This window comes from Motacilla alba, chromosome Z (assembly GCF_015832195.1).
Source record: "Motacilla alba alba isolate MOTALB_02 chromosome Z, Motacilla_alba_V1.0_pri, whole genome shotgun sequence".
Lineage (NCBI taxonomy): Eukaryota > Metazoa > Chordata > Aves > Passeriformes > Motacillidae > Motacilla > Motacilla alba.
In genome coordinates, this window is record NC_052046.1 from 56,379,666 (window position 1) to 56,398,171 (window position 18,506).

Consider the following 18,506-nt stretch of genomic DNA (forward strand, 5'->3'; position numbering starts at 1 on the left):
TGTGAACTAAAGACAGGACAAGGCGAGGTGGGGGACTATAAGAGTTCTCAGAGAGCTGGCTGCTTTGTGAACTTTCTTTTGCAAGTGATAGCCAGCACGGTGATGAGGCCGCTCTTCCCCAGAGCCAGGCCACTGGGAGCGGAAGGACTCTAAGTGCAAGTTTCTCCTGGACATCAGACAGTGAATACCTGCAGGTCACTGACAACATCGGAGCGGCAGGGTGTGCACGCAGTGCTACTCGAGGCCCCTCTGCCCACGAGCGCGGCCCGCGGTGCCCTTTCCCGGAGCAGCTGGCCGGGCGGCGCGGCAGATCGCGGCGGAGGCTGCTGCGCCCGGCACAGACCGCCAGTCCGCCACCGCTGGTTCAGGTGTGCTGAACCGGCCCGGGCTGCCGCTCAGGTAAGCCAGGCATTGGAAAGGACACCGCGGGAACGACTGCGAGAAGCTTAGCGGCACATCGGTCAGTGAAGCCGGTCGCGGTGGCGCGAAGCCGCAGCGTGGTTGGAGGCGGGGCTGCAGGTCGGGGGAAGGACGGGGGCTTCGGCACGAGTTTGAGACGACGCTCCGCTAGCTCCGACCCGTCCAGCTGCACTCTCCGACCGCCCCCGGGTCCGGCGACCCCGGGACATGGCACGCTGCCCCAGCCGAGAGGCAGCGTGGGCCGTGTGGCGGGAGCGGACGCCGAAGGCCAGCGGGGCGCGACCGGCAGGGGCGGGTCCTGCCATGCAAACGAAGGGGCGCGGCCGCCGGAGCCGCGGGGCGGCCGGGGCGGGAGGAGGCGGCGAGCGCGGCCCCGGACGGACCGGGCGGGAGCAGCGGGGCCGGGCCAGAGCGGGCCGGATCGAGCGGGGGCGGCCGGGAAGGGCGTGGGGCGGCACCGCCGCTGGGCTGTGAGCAGTGGACGGCGCGCGGCGGCCGCAGAGATCTCTCGCGGCGGGCAGCGGAGAGGGAACATGGCGAGCGTAGGAAACGGCACGGAGGAGAGCGGTGGCGGCGGCGAGGAGGTAAACGGAGGGTGACTGCCGAGGGGCTCCGGGCGTACGGGCAGCGAGCGGCCGTCCCCGCCGGCGCGGCGGCGGCGGGGGAGATGTAGGCAGGGGCTCCTCTGCACCGGCCGTCCCGGTCGCCCACCTGCTCCGCGGCGGGCGAACCGACAGGATAGGGGCAGGCCTGACCTCCGGTCTAGGGGCGAGTCTGTCTCCTGGAGTTGGGGAGAGTTGTCCTGGCAGCGGGGCCTCAAGCGGCCCCTTACCGCATTCCCCTCGTTTGCTCTTCTTTCTTTTTCGATTCTCCTCTTTCTTATTTTTCCCCTTTTTTTTTTCTTTTTTTAAATTTTTTTTTCTTTAACCCCAGCTCCTTCTCCGCTCCATGCGCGCGTGCCGCGCCGCCGCTCCGGTGTGCGTCCCTCCCGGCGGGCGACCCGCGCGCGGGGCCGAGGGACAGGTGTGCGGGCAGCGGCCACCCCCGGCTGGGCACGGTGGCCGAGGCCTCGCTGTCGGGGCGTCCGAGCGGGCCCCGTGTGCGTGGGGTCTTCACCGGGCACTTTCTCTACCCGGGAAATGCAGCTGGTCAGAGCTGTAGTGTACGTAAGGTGCGTTTATAATTTCGCCGTTGTTTTATTAAAGGTCCTTCAGACAGCCCAGACAGAAATCCCTTCAAACGATCGCTTGAACTTGAAGATTTTCCTTGTTTCACTGTCAGTCTAGGAGAACACGGTAGCAGGATTCCCTGACAACACCTCTCGGAAAATGGTGATTGGAAAGTGTTGTCCTAGATGAGCTTTTGAGAATGGTACTGCCAAACGGAGGCAAATTTAACTGGAGCGTGGAGTGTTTTAAACACAGATACCCGGATACACAGATACATGAAGTCCTGGCAGGTGCATGTGGGAATATAGACTTGATTTTTGACTGCACAGTCTAGAATGAACAATTTTAGTGTTGCATGCATCCAGCAGCTTCTTCAGGAAGGTTGGCAAGGCAAACCTGCCCAAATTTTGCTGAAGACGCTTTATGAATGAGTACTTATAGGTTTGGATTTTTTTTCAGTGCACAGTGTTTGAGGTGTGGCAGTATTTTGTACAATGTGGCAAGTGGCTAATGTCTACGTAGGACTTGCTGCGCTATGTAGTTCAGTGGAACTAGCTTGTGCTTGGTTAGGGAATGGGAATATATGTTAACCTGTATTTCAGAGCATGCTGTGAAAGTTTCTGCTTCCTAAGGTTATATGTGGCAGCAGTGAAGAGGATGTGAAATGCCTGAATTTCATTGTATACCAGAGTGAATCACTGCAAAATGATAAAGTCATCTCTGTGAAGCTGAGATTTTTTTCCAGAGTAGGGAGAAAAAAAGTTATTAACTAGCTCTTGCAGTTCTCTCAGTAACTAAATAGAATTCACAGCTGTTGAAACAGGTTTTCAGCAACTTTGTTGTAGCCCAGCTGTTCTGTATGAACAGTAGGAAAGAATGTACTTCATTGAGTTTGGTGTTAAATGTTAATGCTTTTTCAGAGGAAAATAAACTGCCATGCAAAAAAAAAAAAAATTAAAAGGTAGGCATAAAAGACCATGAAAGAGGCATTATTTGAGCAATACCTTGCAAAAAGTGTAAAGTTTTCTCAGTGTGAGCATAAAAGACCTCATGCTCTTTGCATGTGCCTGATTTGCTTAGTGCTTGATTCTTAGGAGTCTGAAACAGACTGCATTAGTGGTAATGCAGAAAGTACTTTGATTTCTCCTGGTCAGATTCCAGAGTTCAGGAGGAGAGGGCACATGGCTGTCTTGGGGATGGTCACTGCTTTTGTAACAAAAGTTGTCTAGACCACTGTGGACTGTCTTTGCCCAGTCAGTATAGTCAGTATGTCAGTATAGTCTCTTTACTAATAACCTTGTTGTGATTTTATGCACATGGTAATTGTTTTTAAGTGTCTTAACTTTTTTTTGGTGTTTGCAGTGGCTGTCAGGCGGAGATACAGAGGTAGCAGAAGACCTCTATAAGCCTTTTTTTTATGAGCTACATGCATCTAAATACTACTGTTTACATACGTGGCAGATGGGATCTCTGCTTCCTGATTTAAGTGTGCATGCTTAGTACCATATGAACATAGCTTTTAGCATAGAATTTTGCTTTGCAGGGACTTGTGAATGCTTCTTCGCCCCTGAAGCTTTGAAGAGGAATATGTTAAGCTAAACCTTGAAGTTGTTTCCTACTTAACAGGACATAGACCAGCAAGAACCCTTCTTCTAAAGTATAAGGTACCAGGTAGCTGCCCCCTGCTGTAGTCTGTCCCTGAATAAAATTTGTGCTTTTCCTGATACTTCTTGCAGCTCAAGGAAGTGCCAGATACCATGGGTTTTTGTTTGATTTTTTTTTTAATTTTTCTTTTTGGTTTTTGGGGTGGTTTTTTGGGGTTTTATTGTTTTGGTTTGGTTTTTTTTTTTTTCCTCTGATGATTTATGTCTCATTGGCTGCAGCTGTGGCTTTCTGGTGGGAACAGTGAGAAAATGGCATGAAATGTAAATAAATCTTTGGATTTTTTTAAAACTAACATAAGTGTATTAGTCTATTGGTGTTTTTTACTTAAAGGAAAAGAAACCCACCAAGAGGAACCAGAGACCTAAGACTAAGAGGCTATATAAATGAGATAGTGTTGTGGGTATGCCATCTGGGAAAAAAGAATAGCTCTTAAACTCAGGATTTTCCTGAGTGCAGTGTTGCTTCTGTGGTGTTGAAGTATGTTTGTGGTCATTCTCTACTAGGAAGCAATTTCCTGATTACTATGTGATCAAAGTGTTCACCTGTGGTATGGCCAGTTGTGAACTCAAACCTGATATACCAACAGCACTTAAACTGCTATATGACACTGAGTTCACCCCCTAAAAGAATTCACACTGGTATTCCTTTGGAATGAGTTGGAAATCTAGGACAGATATACTTACTGTTAAGGGCAAAGTAGCATTCCCAGCCACTGGAGAGTCTTCATGCAAAACTTAAATTCTTCTCCCCATCCACCCTTTTCCCATCCCCTCCCCCCACCCCATCTAAAGATTACTTAAAATAGCGGGCCAGATCTGCTTCCCATTAAGTTCACTCTTTGCTGCCCTGGTTTTTCAAAGTCTTAAAGCCAGCTTAATTGGTTACTTGGGGATTCCCTATCAATTAAGAAAAAATTAACCCACAAACCCAGTCAAGGTCCTTGTGCATCTGAGGGTTGTGGCTAGACAGAAAGGTTTATGATCAAGAAACATCTAGATGATAAAAGAATTCCTTGCTTGGCCAAAGGGACCTGGACTAAGGACTATTTACAGATCTAAAGGTGATCTGGTGCCCTTGCTGTGGTATACTGTAGGGTTTTGTCCTGACTTTGGCTGGGATAGAGTTAATTGGTGCAGTGCTGTGTTTTGGATTTAGTATGACCATCTTCTAAATAAGAGTGATTTCTAGTTGTTGCTACGTAGTGCTTACCCTAAACCAAAAATTTTCTCAGTGTCTCATGTGCTGCCAGCAGCCAGGTGCACAAGAAGCTGTGAGGGACCATGGCCAGGACAGGTAGCCTGTATATTCCATATCCTTGAACATCATGCCCAATATATAAACGGGGGGGAGTTGGCTGGAAGGGGCCAGTCACTGCTGGGGGACTGTGGTGGGTATCAGTCAGCAGGCAGTAAGAAATTGTATTGTGGATCACTTCTTCCTCTTGGGCTTTATTCCCTTCTCCTTCCCCCTTTCTATACTGTTGTTATTATTTATTAAACTGTCTTTATCTCAACCCATGGATTTTACCTTTTCCACCCAATCTTACTCTCATCTCACTGGCAAGAGAGCAAATGAATGGCTGTGTGATACTTATTTACTGACTGGTGTTAAACCAGGACAGTCTTTTTCTTGTGCCAAATAGGAGTTCAGGTAATAACAAATCTGACTAGAATGTGTTAGAAAAAAATTTTAAAAGCATTCATTGTATTAGTGACACGAGAGGAATACAGAGATGCTGCTCCCCATTGTAAGGAGAAAATTTGTGTGATCAAAGCTCAGCTGGAATTGAAGATGGCCAGGATTGTCAGAACAATTAAAAAAAAAAGGTTTTGTCCTTTGATATCAGTAGCAAAAGGCAGTGCAGAAATAATGTGGGCCCATTACATGATGAGGATGAGGATGGTCGCTTCACAAACGGGGACACAGACAAGGCAGAGATGTTTAATGCTTTCTTTGCTCTCTTGTCAACACTGAAAATGGGCTAAGCGTGTCCCAGCACTCTGAGCTGGAGGACCATGGCTATGAGAATGAAAAAGTAGCTGGATCTCCAGAAGTCTCTGGGGCCTGATGGTATTCAGCCAAGAGTACTCAAAAGAGCTGGATGATGTCATTCATCACAAGATCTCTTTAAATGAATTTGGAATGGTCTTGAGAATCTGGAGAGGTCCCAGTCAATTGCAGTCTGGCTAACATTTTCTCAAGAGAAGGGACTGAAAATGTGATTCTGGAAACTACAGCCCTGTCAGTCTCGCTTCAGTGACCAGTAGAAGTGTGGAGAAGATTATTCTGGGAATTACTCAAAAACATCCAAATACAGTGCAGGTATCAGTCAAAGCCAGTCTGGCTTCATGAAGGGAAAGTCCTACTCAGTACCATCAGAGGAAGAGAAGGTCTTTGAATATGTCAAGAAGGTGACAGGTTCTAACTCCATTGATGGGCACTGCAAGTGGAGCAACTCTTACAGGTATCAGTCATTCATATAAACAAGAAGAAATGGACACAGAAGTCAGCTCATAGTAAAGTAGGGTGAAGCAGGGCTATCACAAGAGCAGGAGGAAAAGACAGAAAAGAGACAACAATTCAATACCTTATCCCTGAGTGAACTGTGGAGGATATGAAGAGACTTCGCCCATCTTCCTGATGAGCACATTGTTACCTGCTTGCTTTGGTGCTGCAATAATGGGGGCGAGTAGCCTGGAATTTTAGAGTAAGGAAGCAGCTGGGATTTCTTTCTACAGAAGGGGGCATTGCCAAGGCAATTAGGAAAAGAATACAAGTTGTCAGCCTCTGGAGGTGACTTTTGTCAACTGTGAAGGAGAGGTATCCCTTCAAGGGAGATGTTCTATGCCATCCCGGCTAGTGGATCACCATGTCCACTGAGGGAATCAGCCATGCTAGAGATGATTTATTGTGATCAAAACAATGTGCAGTTACCCACAGATCCAGATGAAATCCAGTGTGCATGACTGTTAGGGGTGGTAATGTAAGTGGAGCACACCACGCACCATTGTTGTGTGCCAGTTTACTGGTGGTAATGAGACAAAGCTGGATAGCTGGAGACAAAAAGGCACTGGTGGTGGGCAATGTGGCTTGTCAGCTCTGGCAATACTGAGTCTCTATGGACTTTGCTGTGGAAAAACTGGTTGAGAAATGGGAAAAATTGTTCCAGTAGTTCCAACAACAACAACAAAAAAAGATCCTACTCACCATCTGTATCGCCCAGTATCTCTGCTATTAAGTGTTCTTTGCTCAAGAGAGAGGATGTAGAGGGTAGACACAGTGGGTTGCTCTGTGTTTTCATCTGAGGGACCATAGAGTAGATATGAGAAAGTGGGGTAGAAAATCTACTTTCAGCCCTAGAGGCATTGGTACCTGAGTTGTAGGGTTGTTGTAAAACAATCCCAAATAGTGTTTTTTACTGGGAATGTTGTTCTTCCAGTCTCCAGTGGGCAGTTTACCAGAGTGGAAGGTCTTATCTTACTCCTAATTTTTTTGAAAGAAATTCTTATCTCATTTTCTTTGTATGAAGTAAGTGGGCACTCTGGGCAGGAGTGGAGGGGTCCTGCTCCAGCCAGGTGGAGGAGAGGGGCAGCCATGTTTATTAGACTCTCTAGATCTGATGGCCTAGCATGTCAGACCCATGTGTGGCTGGCTCTAGCAGACACCAGTGCAGAGTCAAGCTATAAAGAACCTATTTGTGCTTTTGGAGTGACAAGGGCATCTCAGTAGCTGACAGTTGGAGGCTGAAGTGAGCTTGACTGGGAATGAGTGGCAAAAGCACCTTACTGTGATGCCCCAGAGGCCCTGTGCATCCTTGGCACAGGCTACCTCAGGAGAGTACATTTCAAGGGCCACCAGTGGCCTTTTGGTGTCTCTGGCTGGCACCAGCAGAGACCATGACTCTCACCCAGAAGCTGATTAGTCAACTCCAGAGCCAAGGAGTGATCAGCAGGACCCACTTACCCAGTCAAGTCTAAGGGAGAGTGAAACTAAGGGACAGTAGAACTCTTGTGGCCTGATTGAAGTCATGCCATCTCTGAGTGCCGCTGTACTGGACATGCTGGGACTTGAGTAACAGCTGGAGTCAAAGGCAGCCAAGTGGTGCCACAACTGATATTGTTAGTGAATTTTTCTCAATGCCTTTGGCAGCAGAGTGTAGGCCACAGTTCACTTTCGCTTGGAGAGGTGTCAAGTACACCTGGAACTGACAGCCTCAGGGTTGAAACACAGCCCTGCCGGGGGGGATGGGGTGGGAAATGTGAGGTGTGATGGCGTGAGAGAGCATCTGCATGGTATTTAGTTGCTGGCTTAGTTGTAGGTACAAGCCATGACTTGTATTAAGGACAGCTTGGCCAATTCAGCTAATCTGTGCCTCATCTCTAAACTAAGCTATTAAGGAAAATTTAGGTAATGAAGGTCTTATGATGCATGTTGTACTCTCTTGAACTGCCCAAGCAGGGATAAACACTGTATAGGCTGGCTTTACCAGCCTGGCAGTTTATCTTCAGAGCTAATTTCAAATGAAACCAGCATCGTCTTTAATTCAAAAGCCGGTTAGTACTTGGTTTAAGTACTCAAGAGTTTCATCCACTGCTGCAGCAGCTGCTGCACTTATGATTAAAGAACTTCATAGTGGTATGCTTCTTCACATCAGTAGCTTTATATAATAATGCATTTTAGAATAAATTATAGAATGTGCAGCACTGGCTATTTTCTTGCTCATGTTTACGCTGAGGATTCTTCAGCAGTCTCAATGGTAAGAGACAGTGGTAGCTGCATTTCCACAGAGACTTTGAGAAACTGGAAGCAGGCTATTGTGGTGCCTTTTTCACCTTAAAAACTAGAATGTGTTGGAAATATGGAATTGGGAAGCAGTAGTGGGGGTGCTTTCTCTCTTGAAGGATATTTTTTTTTAAAACATCCTCATCTGACTTGTATGATTTTGTTTTCTTGAGAAGTACACTTTAGTCAGCTGAAGAATGTAATATTTGTACTCCTCTTGCTGCTTTTTCCAAAGTGTTGTGTTTTGGGACATGGCTCATCCATTTTTCCTGGTTCTGTGTTGGTCTCTCCTACTGTCAGAGCACATCTGCATCTAAGATAAGGACCATTCTATTTCAGCAGCACAAATGGAAAACTAAACATGACTAGTAATTTCTTTTTTATTAAACAAAATTAGGTCATTGTCTGTCCTTCCAAGATTCTGAAGTTCTTAAGTTCAGATAAAACTTTGCTTTACTTACAGGTGTACCTGTTGAGAGGTACTGTGTTTCCTTGTGACCACTATTCAAAATAAGGACGTGAACTCCAATTTTATACTACCTAAGTTGTCCTGAGATAGCTTACTTTTATTTTTTGCTTTTTTCCATTTCTTACTTACTTCCTAGAGTGATGCATTTGTGTTCCTTGGTTGACTATGACCAAATTTGAAAGCTGATTAGGTAAAAATCCTGAGCCTTTATTGATTTACTGGAGGGAAAAAGGAGTGTGCAGTATTCCAATTAAATTTCCTTTAATACTCACTATTATTAACCTGTGAGCTATTTCTCCTCAGAGCAAGAGATAAAAGGTACAGAAGACAGGGGAAAAGGTGGGGTCACTGTAGAAAGCACCATGTGGCTCTTAGGGAGGCAGAGCTCATGCAAATGGGGAAAACTATATACTTATGAAGTGAATTTTAAAAGGGAAGTAAATTTTGCTTTTACTTCTTTTCTGAGGTTTAGTTTGGTTTGGGGGCTGGTTTTGTTTGTTTGGGTTTTTTTGTTTGTTTTTAGGTTTTGTTTTTTTTTTTCTTGGAGGAGGGGTATAAGGTGGTGATACTTAAATGCTTACTTGTATATGAATGGAAAACAGTATAACCAAAAGGAAGAGTTAGCTTTCTTTTTAAGGTTTTGCTTATTCTTTTTATATTGAACTGGTGCTATTTTGGTGTAGGAAGTAGTACCCAGTATCTTTTAATGTCGCCTTTTCTTGAAGCAGTGGAAGTTACTGTTATTACAACTGTAAATTGTACAGTTGCCTTGGTAATTGTAGCTAAAAATTTGCCAGCCACTGTGGAATCGAAGAATGTTAAGGGATTGAATGGACATGAAAGATCATCTAGACCCAAACCCTCCCACCCAGGGCAGGGACACCTCCCACTAGACTAGGTAGCTCGAGCTGTTGTCCATCCTAGCCTTCAACACCGCCAGGGTTGAGCCATCAAGATTAAGGCAGTTCTGAACTGCTTCTTCCACAATCTACATGGTAAGATAGTTCTGTTTCATATAAAAGCTTAAGGGGGGATGATTTTCTTCTTGTAGTTCCAGTCAATCTATGTGAGAGCTATGACTTTGTGGAAACACGTTTGGTTCTGCAAATGTTTGTTCTTTTTTTTGCTGACATATTGGTGCCAATATGCTTGGAAAAACCTCTAGACCTGATGAGCTTGTTGAAACTGCCAGAAGTTGATGCCTTGGCTTAAATAAAGTTTCTTGCTGGGCCCCTGTCTTGGCAAAGTGGTTGTGTGTTGAAAGAGAAAAGGAACTTAGTTGCTTCTTGGCAGACCATACATTACTTAGCAGCATGGACCAGGATGACTCAACATAGGAGTAGGTGATAGACATGTCTGATCTTGTGTCTCCTTTCTTAAGTAAATCTCCCATAGCTTGCCTGACCATAAGGGCATGTTTGAAACTTTCCTTGCTATTGCAACTAGTACGGCTTTCTTTTCCTGTGTGACACCAGCACAGGAGGTAGAGATAAGATCACAGTTGTTGGTGACAGGCTGGCAGGAATACAGCACAGCACACCATGCCCATCTGGGGGGCAGTAATTTTAACAAATGCTGTTTCTTCTGGATTAATAGAAACAGTATTAGAGGGAACATAAATGGTGGATCACTGCTCTAGTTTTGAAAAGGGAGCAAAACTGTGCAGCTGAAGACCTGAGAAGTAGTCTGAGAGTTGGATGTGTTCTGATTAGAGCCTGGACATGGCCAAGACCTGTGTGCCACAGTTAGTCAAGTGTCTGCTTAAATTGTCAAAAATGGGAGAATTTGTGAGAGCTGAAAATTCCTTCTGCTTTTCTAAGCCCTCTCAGGTTCAAAACCAAGGTTTCTGCTCCATCAACAGTAAATAAATATCACAGACATATGGACTTATGTGCAACACCACGTACTAATAGTAAAATTTACTTACAAAGCAAGTAAAGACTTGCTTTTATCTTATTCTGGAGTAAGGAGGTAATGCTGTTACCACATACTAAGGCAAGATAATCTAATATCTTAGTAGCAATGGCATTTTTTGTTGTGATGCAGTGAATGTATCATGCTTTTATTCCAGTTGTCTTATGCATTCACTTTGCAATAGATTGGTATATAAACTTCTGCAACCCCGTGTTTGTATGTGCAGCACTCCTCTGATTTCTTGTCATCCCCAGAAGTCAACCTCACACGCACTCTTGCTCTCCAGAAATCCTCTTATTGGAGGGTGAACGAGGACAGTCAGTCATCCAAACAGAGAGGAGGTTAGTGGAAAACCTGCTTCTGAAAATAATTGTGTGTCTGTCAACTCTTGGCAGCACTGGTTCTTCTAAAAAGTGTAGTGTTGGGTAGGTGAGTAGGAATACTTGTCTGTAACTAGTAGTAGGCCAGAGGAAAGAAAAATATTTCTATTAGTTTTAGTTGAGTGAAGTGGGATTATAGTGATGATAGAATATATCACACTGGCTTTTATTTTCACCAAGAGATAATGGACTAAGATATTTTATCTGGATTCTCTCCCTTAAGACTGTTGTTACCAAATCCACTGGGGGAGTTGGTTAAACTTAGTGGCTTTGTGGCTGTGTCATTTTGTTTTTTGTTTTTTGGTTTTGGTGGTTTTTTGTTTGTTTGTTTGTGGTTTTGTTTGTGATTTTTTTTGCTGTTCTTGGTTTTCTTGGTTTTAGGGTTTTATTGTTATTTTTGGTTTTGTTTCTTGGGGTTTTTTTCCCCCTTCTCTGCAAACCTACTGTTTCCATGGCTGGAGAATATTTAATTTATTTTTTTTTCTCTTTAGCATGTATAGTAATTTATGGTTAAACAGCTACTCCAAGGTCCTGTGGCAAAACCTGAGCTTGCCACTGGAAATATGGTGGAGAGGTAGAATTACCAGCTGTGCATTTGGTAAATCCATCTCTTTTTAGGTGTATATTATGGTTTAACCCCAGCTGACAGCTCACACAGGCGTTCGCTCACTACCCCACCACTGAGATTGGGGAAAGAATTAGAAGAGTAAAGTAGAGAACTCATGGGTTGAGATCAAGACAGTTTAATAGGGAAAACAAAAGCAGTGCACAAAAGCAAAGCAAAACAAGGAGTTAATTCACTGCTTCCCTGGGCAGGCAGGTGTTCAGCCATGGACAGGAGAGCAGGGCTCCATCACTGGTGACAGTGACTTGGGAAGACAAAGGTCACCACTCCATAGACTCCCCTACGTTCACTCCACAGACTCCCCTACGTTCTTGTTCTTCCTCCTCTTTACGTACTGAGTATGATGCCACATGATCTGGAATATCCCTTTAGTCAGTCTGGGTCACCTGCCCCTGCTGTGTCCCCTCCCAACCTCCCATGCACCCCCAACTTCCTCCCCAAACTGGAATACAAAAAGCAGAAAACAAACAAAGCAGAAAACAAAAAGCCTGTGGGTAACTCCCTCTCAGCAATAACAGAAACATCTCTATAGTGTCAACTCTTGTGCTCAGCACAAATCCAAAACACAGCCCTATACTAGCCACTGTGAAGAAAATTAATTCTACCCCAGCCAAAACCAGAAGAGTGAGACATCTTACACAGATGTTCACAGTTCTTCTAGCTCAGCTGGCTGGAAGGAGCTGAACAAACCTGCAAAAACTGAAGTAATCCTCATTTTTGACAAAAACCTCCCACCCTAATTTAGGGAATCAGTAATGTTGTAATTTGTACAGTTGCCTTCAATTCCTGTCAGTGTTTCTGTGTGGGTATGTTCTTCTGGTGGAATAGAGAAAAGAATTCATCTGACATCATTGAAAGAGCTGATGTCCAGTGTAGTTAATGGCTTAGTTTCTTTTTATTTTTTAAACCCACATAACATGTTGCTTTGTGTTTGATGTTTGTGGAAGTCCTCTGGTGTTAGGAGGACATATGAGAGCAAGAAGGGGAAGCTGAGGTTACATCTTGTGATGACAGTCAAGGATATAGGGCTTGCCTTTGCAGTTGTCTCTGAAACATGCTCCTCTTGTCCTTGACTGAAAGTTTTGTGTCTGATCATTTTTCTTTGTTTTAGGTATGCTCTTTGCTGTAGATGAAATAAAGCAGTTTTATGTTGGGAAGGTAAACTCTATATCAGTTTTGTGGTTTATATCTTTGTAGATCATACCATAGCACTTGGTCTCTTCAGTTTACGTATGTGAGGTCTAGTAGCTATTGACCTTAGCTTTTAACAGCTGCAGAATTTGGCCTAAATGGTATCTTTCTAACATTAAAAAATACTCACCCTTAAGTGTTTGTATGGTCTGAATAAGTAATTAAAAAAATCCATGTGAAATTTCAAAAACTTTTGCAACAGCATCCACAAATTGATAAAACACTTTCTAGTATATAATGCCTGGGCTAAAGTGAAAATGGATAAGGATATGAGCAATAGGTAGAGATCAGCTATGACATAAGTAGTTTCCTGGCAGTCTGGAAAAATTGTCTGTCTGATACTTCCCTTTCCATAATTCAAAAGAAGTTCTCTACACCTCATGTAACATTTTTGGCTTTTTTCTCTTCTGTGTCTCTGGGTGCTGGTGAAAGGAAGAAGGATGCAAGGGGAGGTTGAGTGCTTAGAATTGAACCATCGTGCGGTCGTGCAGGATTTCCTTTGGCAATGTATGAGTCATGAGAGCCAGAGACACTTGCTGCGGTGTGGGCTTGCTGTAAAGGAACCAGTGCTCTGATTCCCATGAGTACTCAGGAGCAGGAGGAGGAGGAATTGTGTGTGCATGAACAGCTGCCTAGTGGCACTGACATACTGCAAACTTACATTTGTGGTAAAGTGACCCTTTGGGTAGAAGGAGTGACAAAACTGGTGAAACTGTGCGTTAATCCTGTCCTTGTTATTACATGTCAGCTAGAAATTTCAAAGGCTATAAATTCCCCATGACATCAGTAAGCTGTAATGCGGGGTGTGCATGCTGGGCAATGGAACTACAACTGTCTGTCAAATGTTACAACTTCCGACTGGGAAACACATGCTGCTTGCAGTGCACCTATGTAGTCCATTTGGTGTCTCTATTCTGGATCCTGCAGCTGTCCTGCAATACCTGAAGAAATACCATGCTCTGCTTGGGGATGGACTGGATGAAGAATTGACATTGGGGGAGTCATGACAGAAGAAGTAAAGCTGTAGACTTACATGGACACTTGGCACATTACCAAAATTTAGGGGGCCATTAATAGGCTAACTATTACTGTATGTTAATGAAATTCTTGTGTTACTTGTAGGGTTTTTCTGTTTTATTTTCTTGTAAGAATTACTGTAACTTCAAATGAGAATGTGCTCTTTTTGTGTTTGCCTGTAAGTAGCCCAGGAAGAACTAACACTTTAGCTTACTGGCTGGTTAAGTCAAGATCTGATTCTGCTTAGTGTAATTTAATGTGACATTTGGTCTGAATGTGACACTTGTATTTTTGTGTTAGGTGTTTGTCTGGCTTTTTTTTTTTTCTGGTGGAAAGAACATACTCCCTAGAATGCATATAAAGCAGTTAATAATTAGTTAATTTTATACTAGTAATGAAGTTAAATTGCCATAACCTTTAGACAGTGCTTTTCTGTTAATGAAGAGATATGGTTTTCAGAAGAGATGGAAGCCAATCTTGCACAGAGAGAACAAGCTGTGCTCTGGACAAAAGTTGCTGCTTTCATCTTGTATTAAAGCCACTTTTAACTCTAGATGATGTTAATTTTTAAAGGTCTCTTCTGTTACTGCAGTTAGTACTGCTAATGGATCAGAAATTATAGAGACTTTGAAGTTCTGAAGTAAGAACAACTTAATCAAAAATAGGGTTGTTGGAATTACTGTTACTGCAGCAAGATCTTCTTTTAAAGGAAATGAACCAGTTAAGAAAAATAACTTAAATTGCTTTTCACTATAAAATAGAACCTTGTGGTGCTAAATATGCAGCAACTGCTGTTACAATTAATATTCTTTACAAATGAGTGATCAGCTGTATAGTCAAGCAGATACTTAACCTGAGGAGGACACGAGAAGGTTCAAACCTAAGATACTCATTTTAATGCCTCTTTCATCTTTTTTTATTAGTTATAGGCAAAGCTAGTCTTTATTAGTTTCAGGAAGATTGGTTTTAATATGAGGTTTTTAATATGAACCTGTTCCGTTCCCCAGCTTGGGGTCATCTCTGGAATGTATTAATATCATCAGTGGCAAGGTAATGTGTGTTTAATGAGATTTAATATAGGATTGTTGATTACATTGTAGTTTATAAGCATTTATAAGCATTCTGTAGTTTATAAGCACTGTCAAAATAGCCCTCTAGGAAAGGTGTAATTTGATTTTGTCTGCATGGTCTATATTAAGTGCATGGTGAACCATAATTAAGGTTTTTCCAGGTAACTTTAGACATCTGTTGGAAGTGCTAAGTATCAAGCATCTTTATATGAAATTGCTTTGCAGAGTCCAGGACAACACAATGTGCTCTTCCTCTAGCTATCTATATTTTACTTTAGTGGGAATTAGAGTGCATCTGTTTCTTATGTTGAGTCAAGACTGTCTCTTAATTGTAATTGTAACTTGACTTTCACTATGTCTTTGTGTTTAATCCATCCTCATATGTGTGACCTATATGTAAGTAAAAACTGTCAGGTTCTGCCTCATCAGTCAGATCACAAACACTGAAGTATGGGAATGAAACTGGAAAGGTTAGATGAAAACTGCTAAAGAGACCTACCCTTGAGAGACAGAAAGCGTGATACTCCACCTCGTAGAAGAGCTCTGTTTTCTGGTGTTTGTTAAATGGATCTTCCAATCATATTTTTCTTTCCTCTTCACACAACTTTTATTTCATAGGTTGTGTTGACTCAAGTGAGGGCAAAAAGTATCTTTGCTTCTTATCTACTGATACCCTATTTCTTGAAGTGACAGCATTTTGTTATCAGCAAACTGTCTAGAGATCCTTTGACTAAACTGAGCTGGAGTTTCTGTGAATGTTACTGACTCATGGAAAGTTAAACTTGATGAGAGAGAGCCAGTTCTGAACTAGAATAGATGATAAGTCACTGACTGGGAAATACTAACCTTGCCAGACTGGGTAAGACCAAGCTTTTTGGTTTGAGTTGCAGTGTGGCTAGTGACCTTCAAGTTGCTCATGCCTTGACTGCCTATGTTAAGAGAGTTAACACTTGCTCTGTTTCTGCTGCTCTACCTTCAGTTAGTGTCTGAAACTACTCTCTGCTTGTGTCTCTGAAATTTACATTGTGTCCACCTCTTTTATCAAATGAAAAATAATAATGGAATAGTCTTATTTGGAAGTCAGCAGAAGTTTGCTGAAAGTTTATTGTTAAGCCATGTGGCTGAAAGTAGGAAAAGCTTTATCAGTTTGGTCTTTCAGCAGTGGTATCTCATCCATGTTTGTGTCCAGTGTCCTGGAAAATACAGCTGTAACTAGTACTTACGGCTATGGTGTTGGAATTATTAGGACTAGAAAGATGTAGTAGAACTCTCACTAACTTTATAAACATAATAAATAGCATCATAAAATTATTTTTTATTTCAGTGGTGTTATATGCAATTTCTGTGGAATGACTGAATGATGATAGAAGATGTTACAAAAGCTAATGAGCTTGACACAAAGTTCTTGCAATGCTTAGAGGCTTGTCTGATGCAAGAAGAATTAATTTGATTGAATAATCTTTCTTATCGCTAGGAAGGACAAATGTACTGTTTTCCCTTGATTAGTATCTGTTTTGAGAATTCTTGTGTATGCTTTCTGTCTTCACAGGCTCCTTAGTTGCCTTTGCATTCTTCTCAAATCTCTCTTCCTACAGTAGGAAAAAGATGATGTATTCAGACAACGTGGTCGTTTGTATTTGCCTTTCAGTTTAGGATTGCCTGGCAATCAGTACAGTGTAATGAAGTTGACCAAGAATAGGATAATATGCAATATTTGTAGAGATTTTCTACAAGGAGTGCACTTCAGTGCAAATGTACTGAATGCTGAACTCCTGATTGAGTATATGGTTTGTTTGTTCTGTTGTTATTTTGTTGGGGTGGGGTTTTTTGGTTTTTTGTTTTGGCTTTGTTTGTTTGTTTGTTTTGGGGGTTTTGGGGGTTTTTTGTTTTTTTTTTTTTTGTTTGTTTGTTTTTTGTTTTGTTTTGTTTTCTGGTACTACTTTCAAGCAGATAGAAGCTACATGAGACTCCTTTTGTATTGGGGGTGCCCAAGGAGGTTTGTGTGAGACAGACAGAAAAGGTGATCAGCTAGGAAAATCAAAGCTTTATTGCAGCAGTCAAGTTCTATACTACTACTCTATTCTTCTGCCTCTTAGAAGTGCTTCCTTTGTAGAAACAACTGCAGGTTGAATGGCAAGAAGGTGCCACTGTAAACAATAAGTTGTGTTGGTGTTTAGCCAACTTTTAGCTGAAACTCTATTGTGCTTTCTTTGCAGCATGTTGGATATGAATCTGATAGTGGATAACTGTTGACAGCAGCCATTTGTATGTCAATTAAAGTAAAGTAGTCATAATGCTTTACTAAGTGAGTGTGTAACTGAATCTGCTGATTTCCGCTTTTCAGTCATGAGGGAATAGTGCTGTTTAAAACAGTAGAGGCTCATCCAGTTGTTCACATCAGGTGAGAGTGATACCAGTTTATTAAAATGTGACTGCCTGGTGCCCCATCGTTACAAGTAGGTTCAGAAAAACCTTCATCTTGAGGCTGCCTCTGGTATGCAGCCAGCCTGACTAGCACATCTGACTCCAGTTCCTTTGGCTGAGGTTTGTTCTCGGTTCTGCCCTGGTTTACACTATGGCAGGCTAAGAATCGTCTGGCTGCATGCAGCTGAAGGCAGAGTAGGAACTGTTCACTTTCTGTAACATGTTGATTAACTGCTCTTAATTATAACAGTTGTTTCCATTGCAAATGTCCATTCTGTGTAAAAAATGGAGGGTAGACTTTTTTTTTTTAAGACTTAATTTTCTGGTATCTTCTGAAAATTTTTGAGTGACCAGCAGCATCAAAAGGCCACTGCTTTCCAGAGTGTAATGGAGAAACCTTTATTCTTGTGGTTACTTACATCTAATTTTTGAGCTAAATGACACTGAAATTTGTTTTAATTTCTAATTGTTTGTCAGCTCTTTAGTTAACCTAATTTCTAGCAAAAGTGAGTTTTACCTTACCACTTCCTCATTTCTTCTCTGTGTGTGGATATGTTTCTGGCATTGTAATATATGGTATCTTGTTTTGTTTTTGTGGTTTGGTTTTAGTTTTTTTTTTTTTTTTTTTTTTTTGTTAAAGCATGACTCCCAACCAAGCCTTGAATGTGGCATGTTCTATTTAGATGAAAGTGAATAAGTAAGTCTGATCTTTGGCTTCTGACTACTGAAGTTCTTCATCTGTAGTGGAAAACACAGCTTCTCCAAAACAACCACCGTTGTCTGTCCACTCAGCTCTCTGGAAAAATACTCTTATTTTAGGCAAATAATCTTGATAGCTTTTTAAAAAGCACATGAGTTATGTTTATAGTTCAAACCAGTAAATCTGAAATAATGTGTAACCACAAAAATATGTGCATTTTTTCTTTTAGAGAAATTAATTTTACTTTCTACTTTTCATGTGAAAATTGGTTGTACTGTGTAGAGCAGAACTTGTGCATTTTCATTCCATTCTTGCTGCCTCAAGGCTATTTCTGTCTCTGGCAAGGGGAAATAATTTTCCTGTTTTGTAACAGCTTCATCATCTCCTTCCCCTTTGAACTGAGTGTTATTCATTTGTTTCTCTTCCTAGGCTATTAATTGTTAATACCAGGATCTGGTGTCAGAGTGTCAAATAAAGCATGTGTAGGTGACAGAGATGAAGAGTTGGAGATATCTTTTCCTTCCTCTGCTCCCCCAAGTTCTTTCTCTGCCAAGACAGCATTGAAATGATGTTTCTCTCCTATGTTTGGGGTTTTTTTGCCTGTAAACATAAAGATGTAGTTTAACTTCCATTTTATTTCCTGCTGGTTTGTAGAGTAGACTGCTCTTTTCTGTAAGAAA

At 42.5% G+C, this 18,506-nt stretch overlaps 1 protein-coding gene across 3 annotated transcripts in view; it reads left to right on the forward strand.

Moving 5' to 3' along the window:
• The first annotated feature begins 764 nt into the window (after positions 1–764).
• The window catches only part of TTC39B (tetratricopeptide repeat domain 39B), a 73,699-nt gene continuing 55,957 nt past the window's right edge, over positions 765–18,506 (forward strand). For 2 of the 3 annotated variants that reach the window (XM_038123983.1, XM_038123984.1), the window contains exon 1: positions 765–1,004. In XM_038123983.1, the coding sequence (XP_037979911.1) occupies positions 954–1,004 (51 nt within the window). In that variant the 5' untranslated portion in view covers positions 765–953. Of the gene's footprint in view, positions 1,005–3,132; positions 3,254–18,506 lie in introns of all 3 variants that reach the window. The other variant, XM_038123985.1, reaches the window with a different exon arrangement.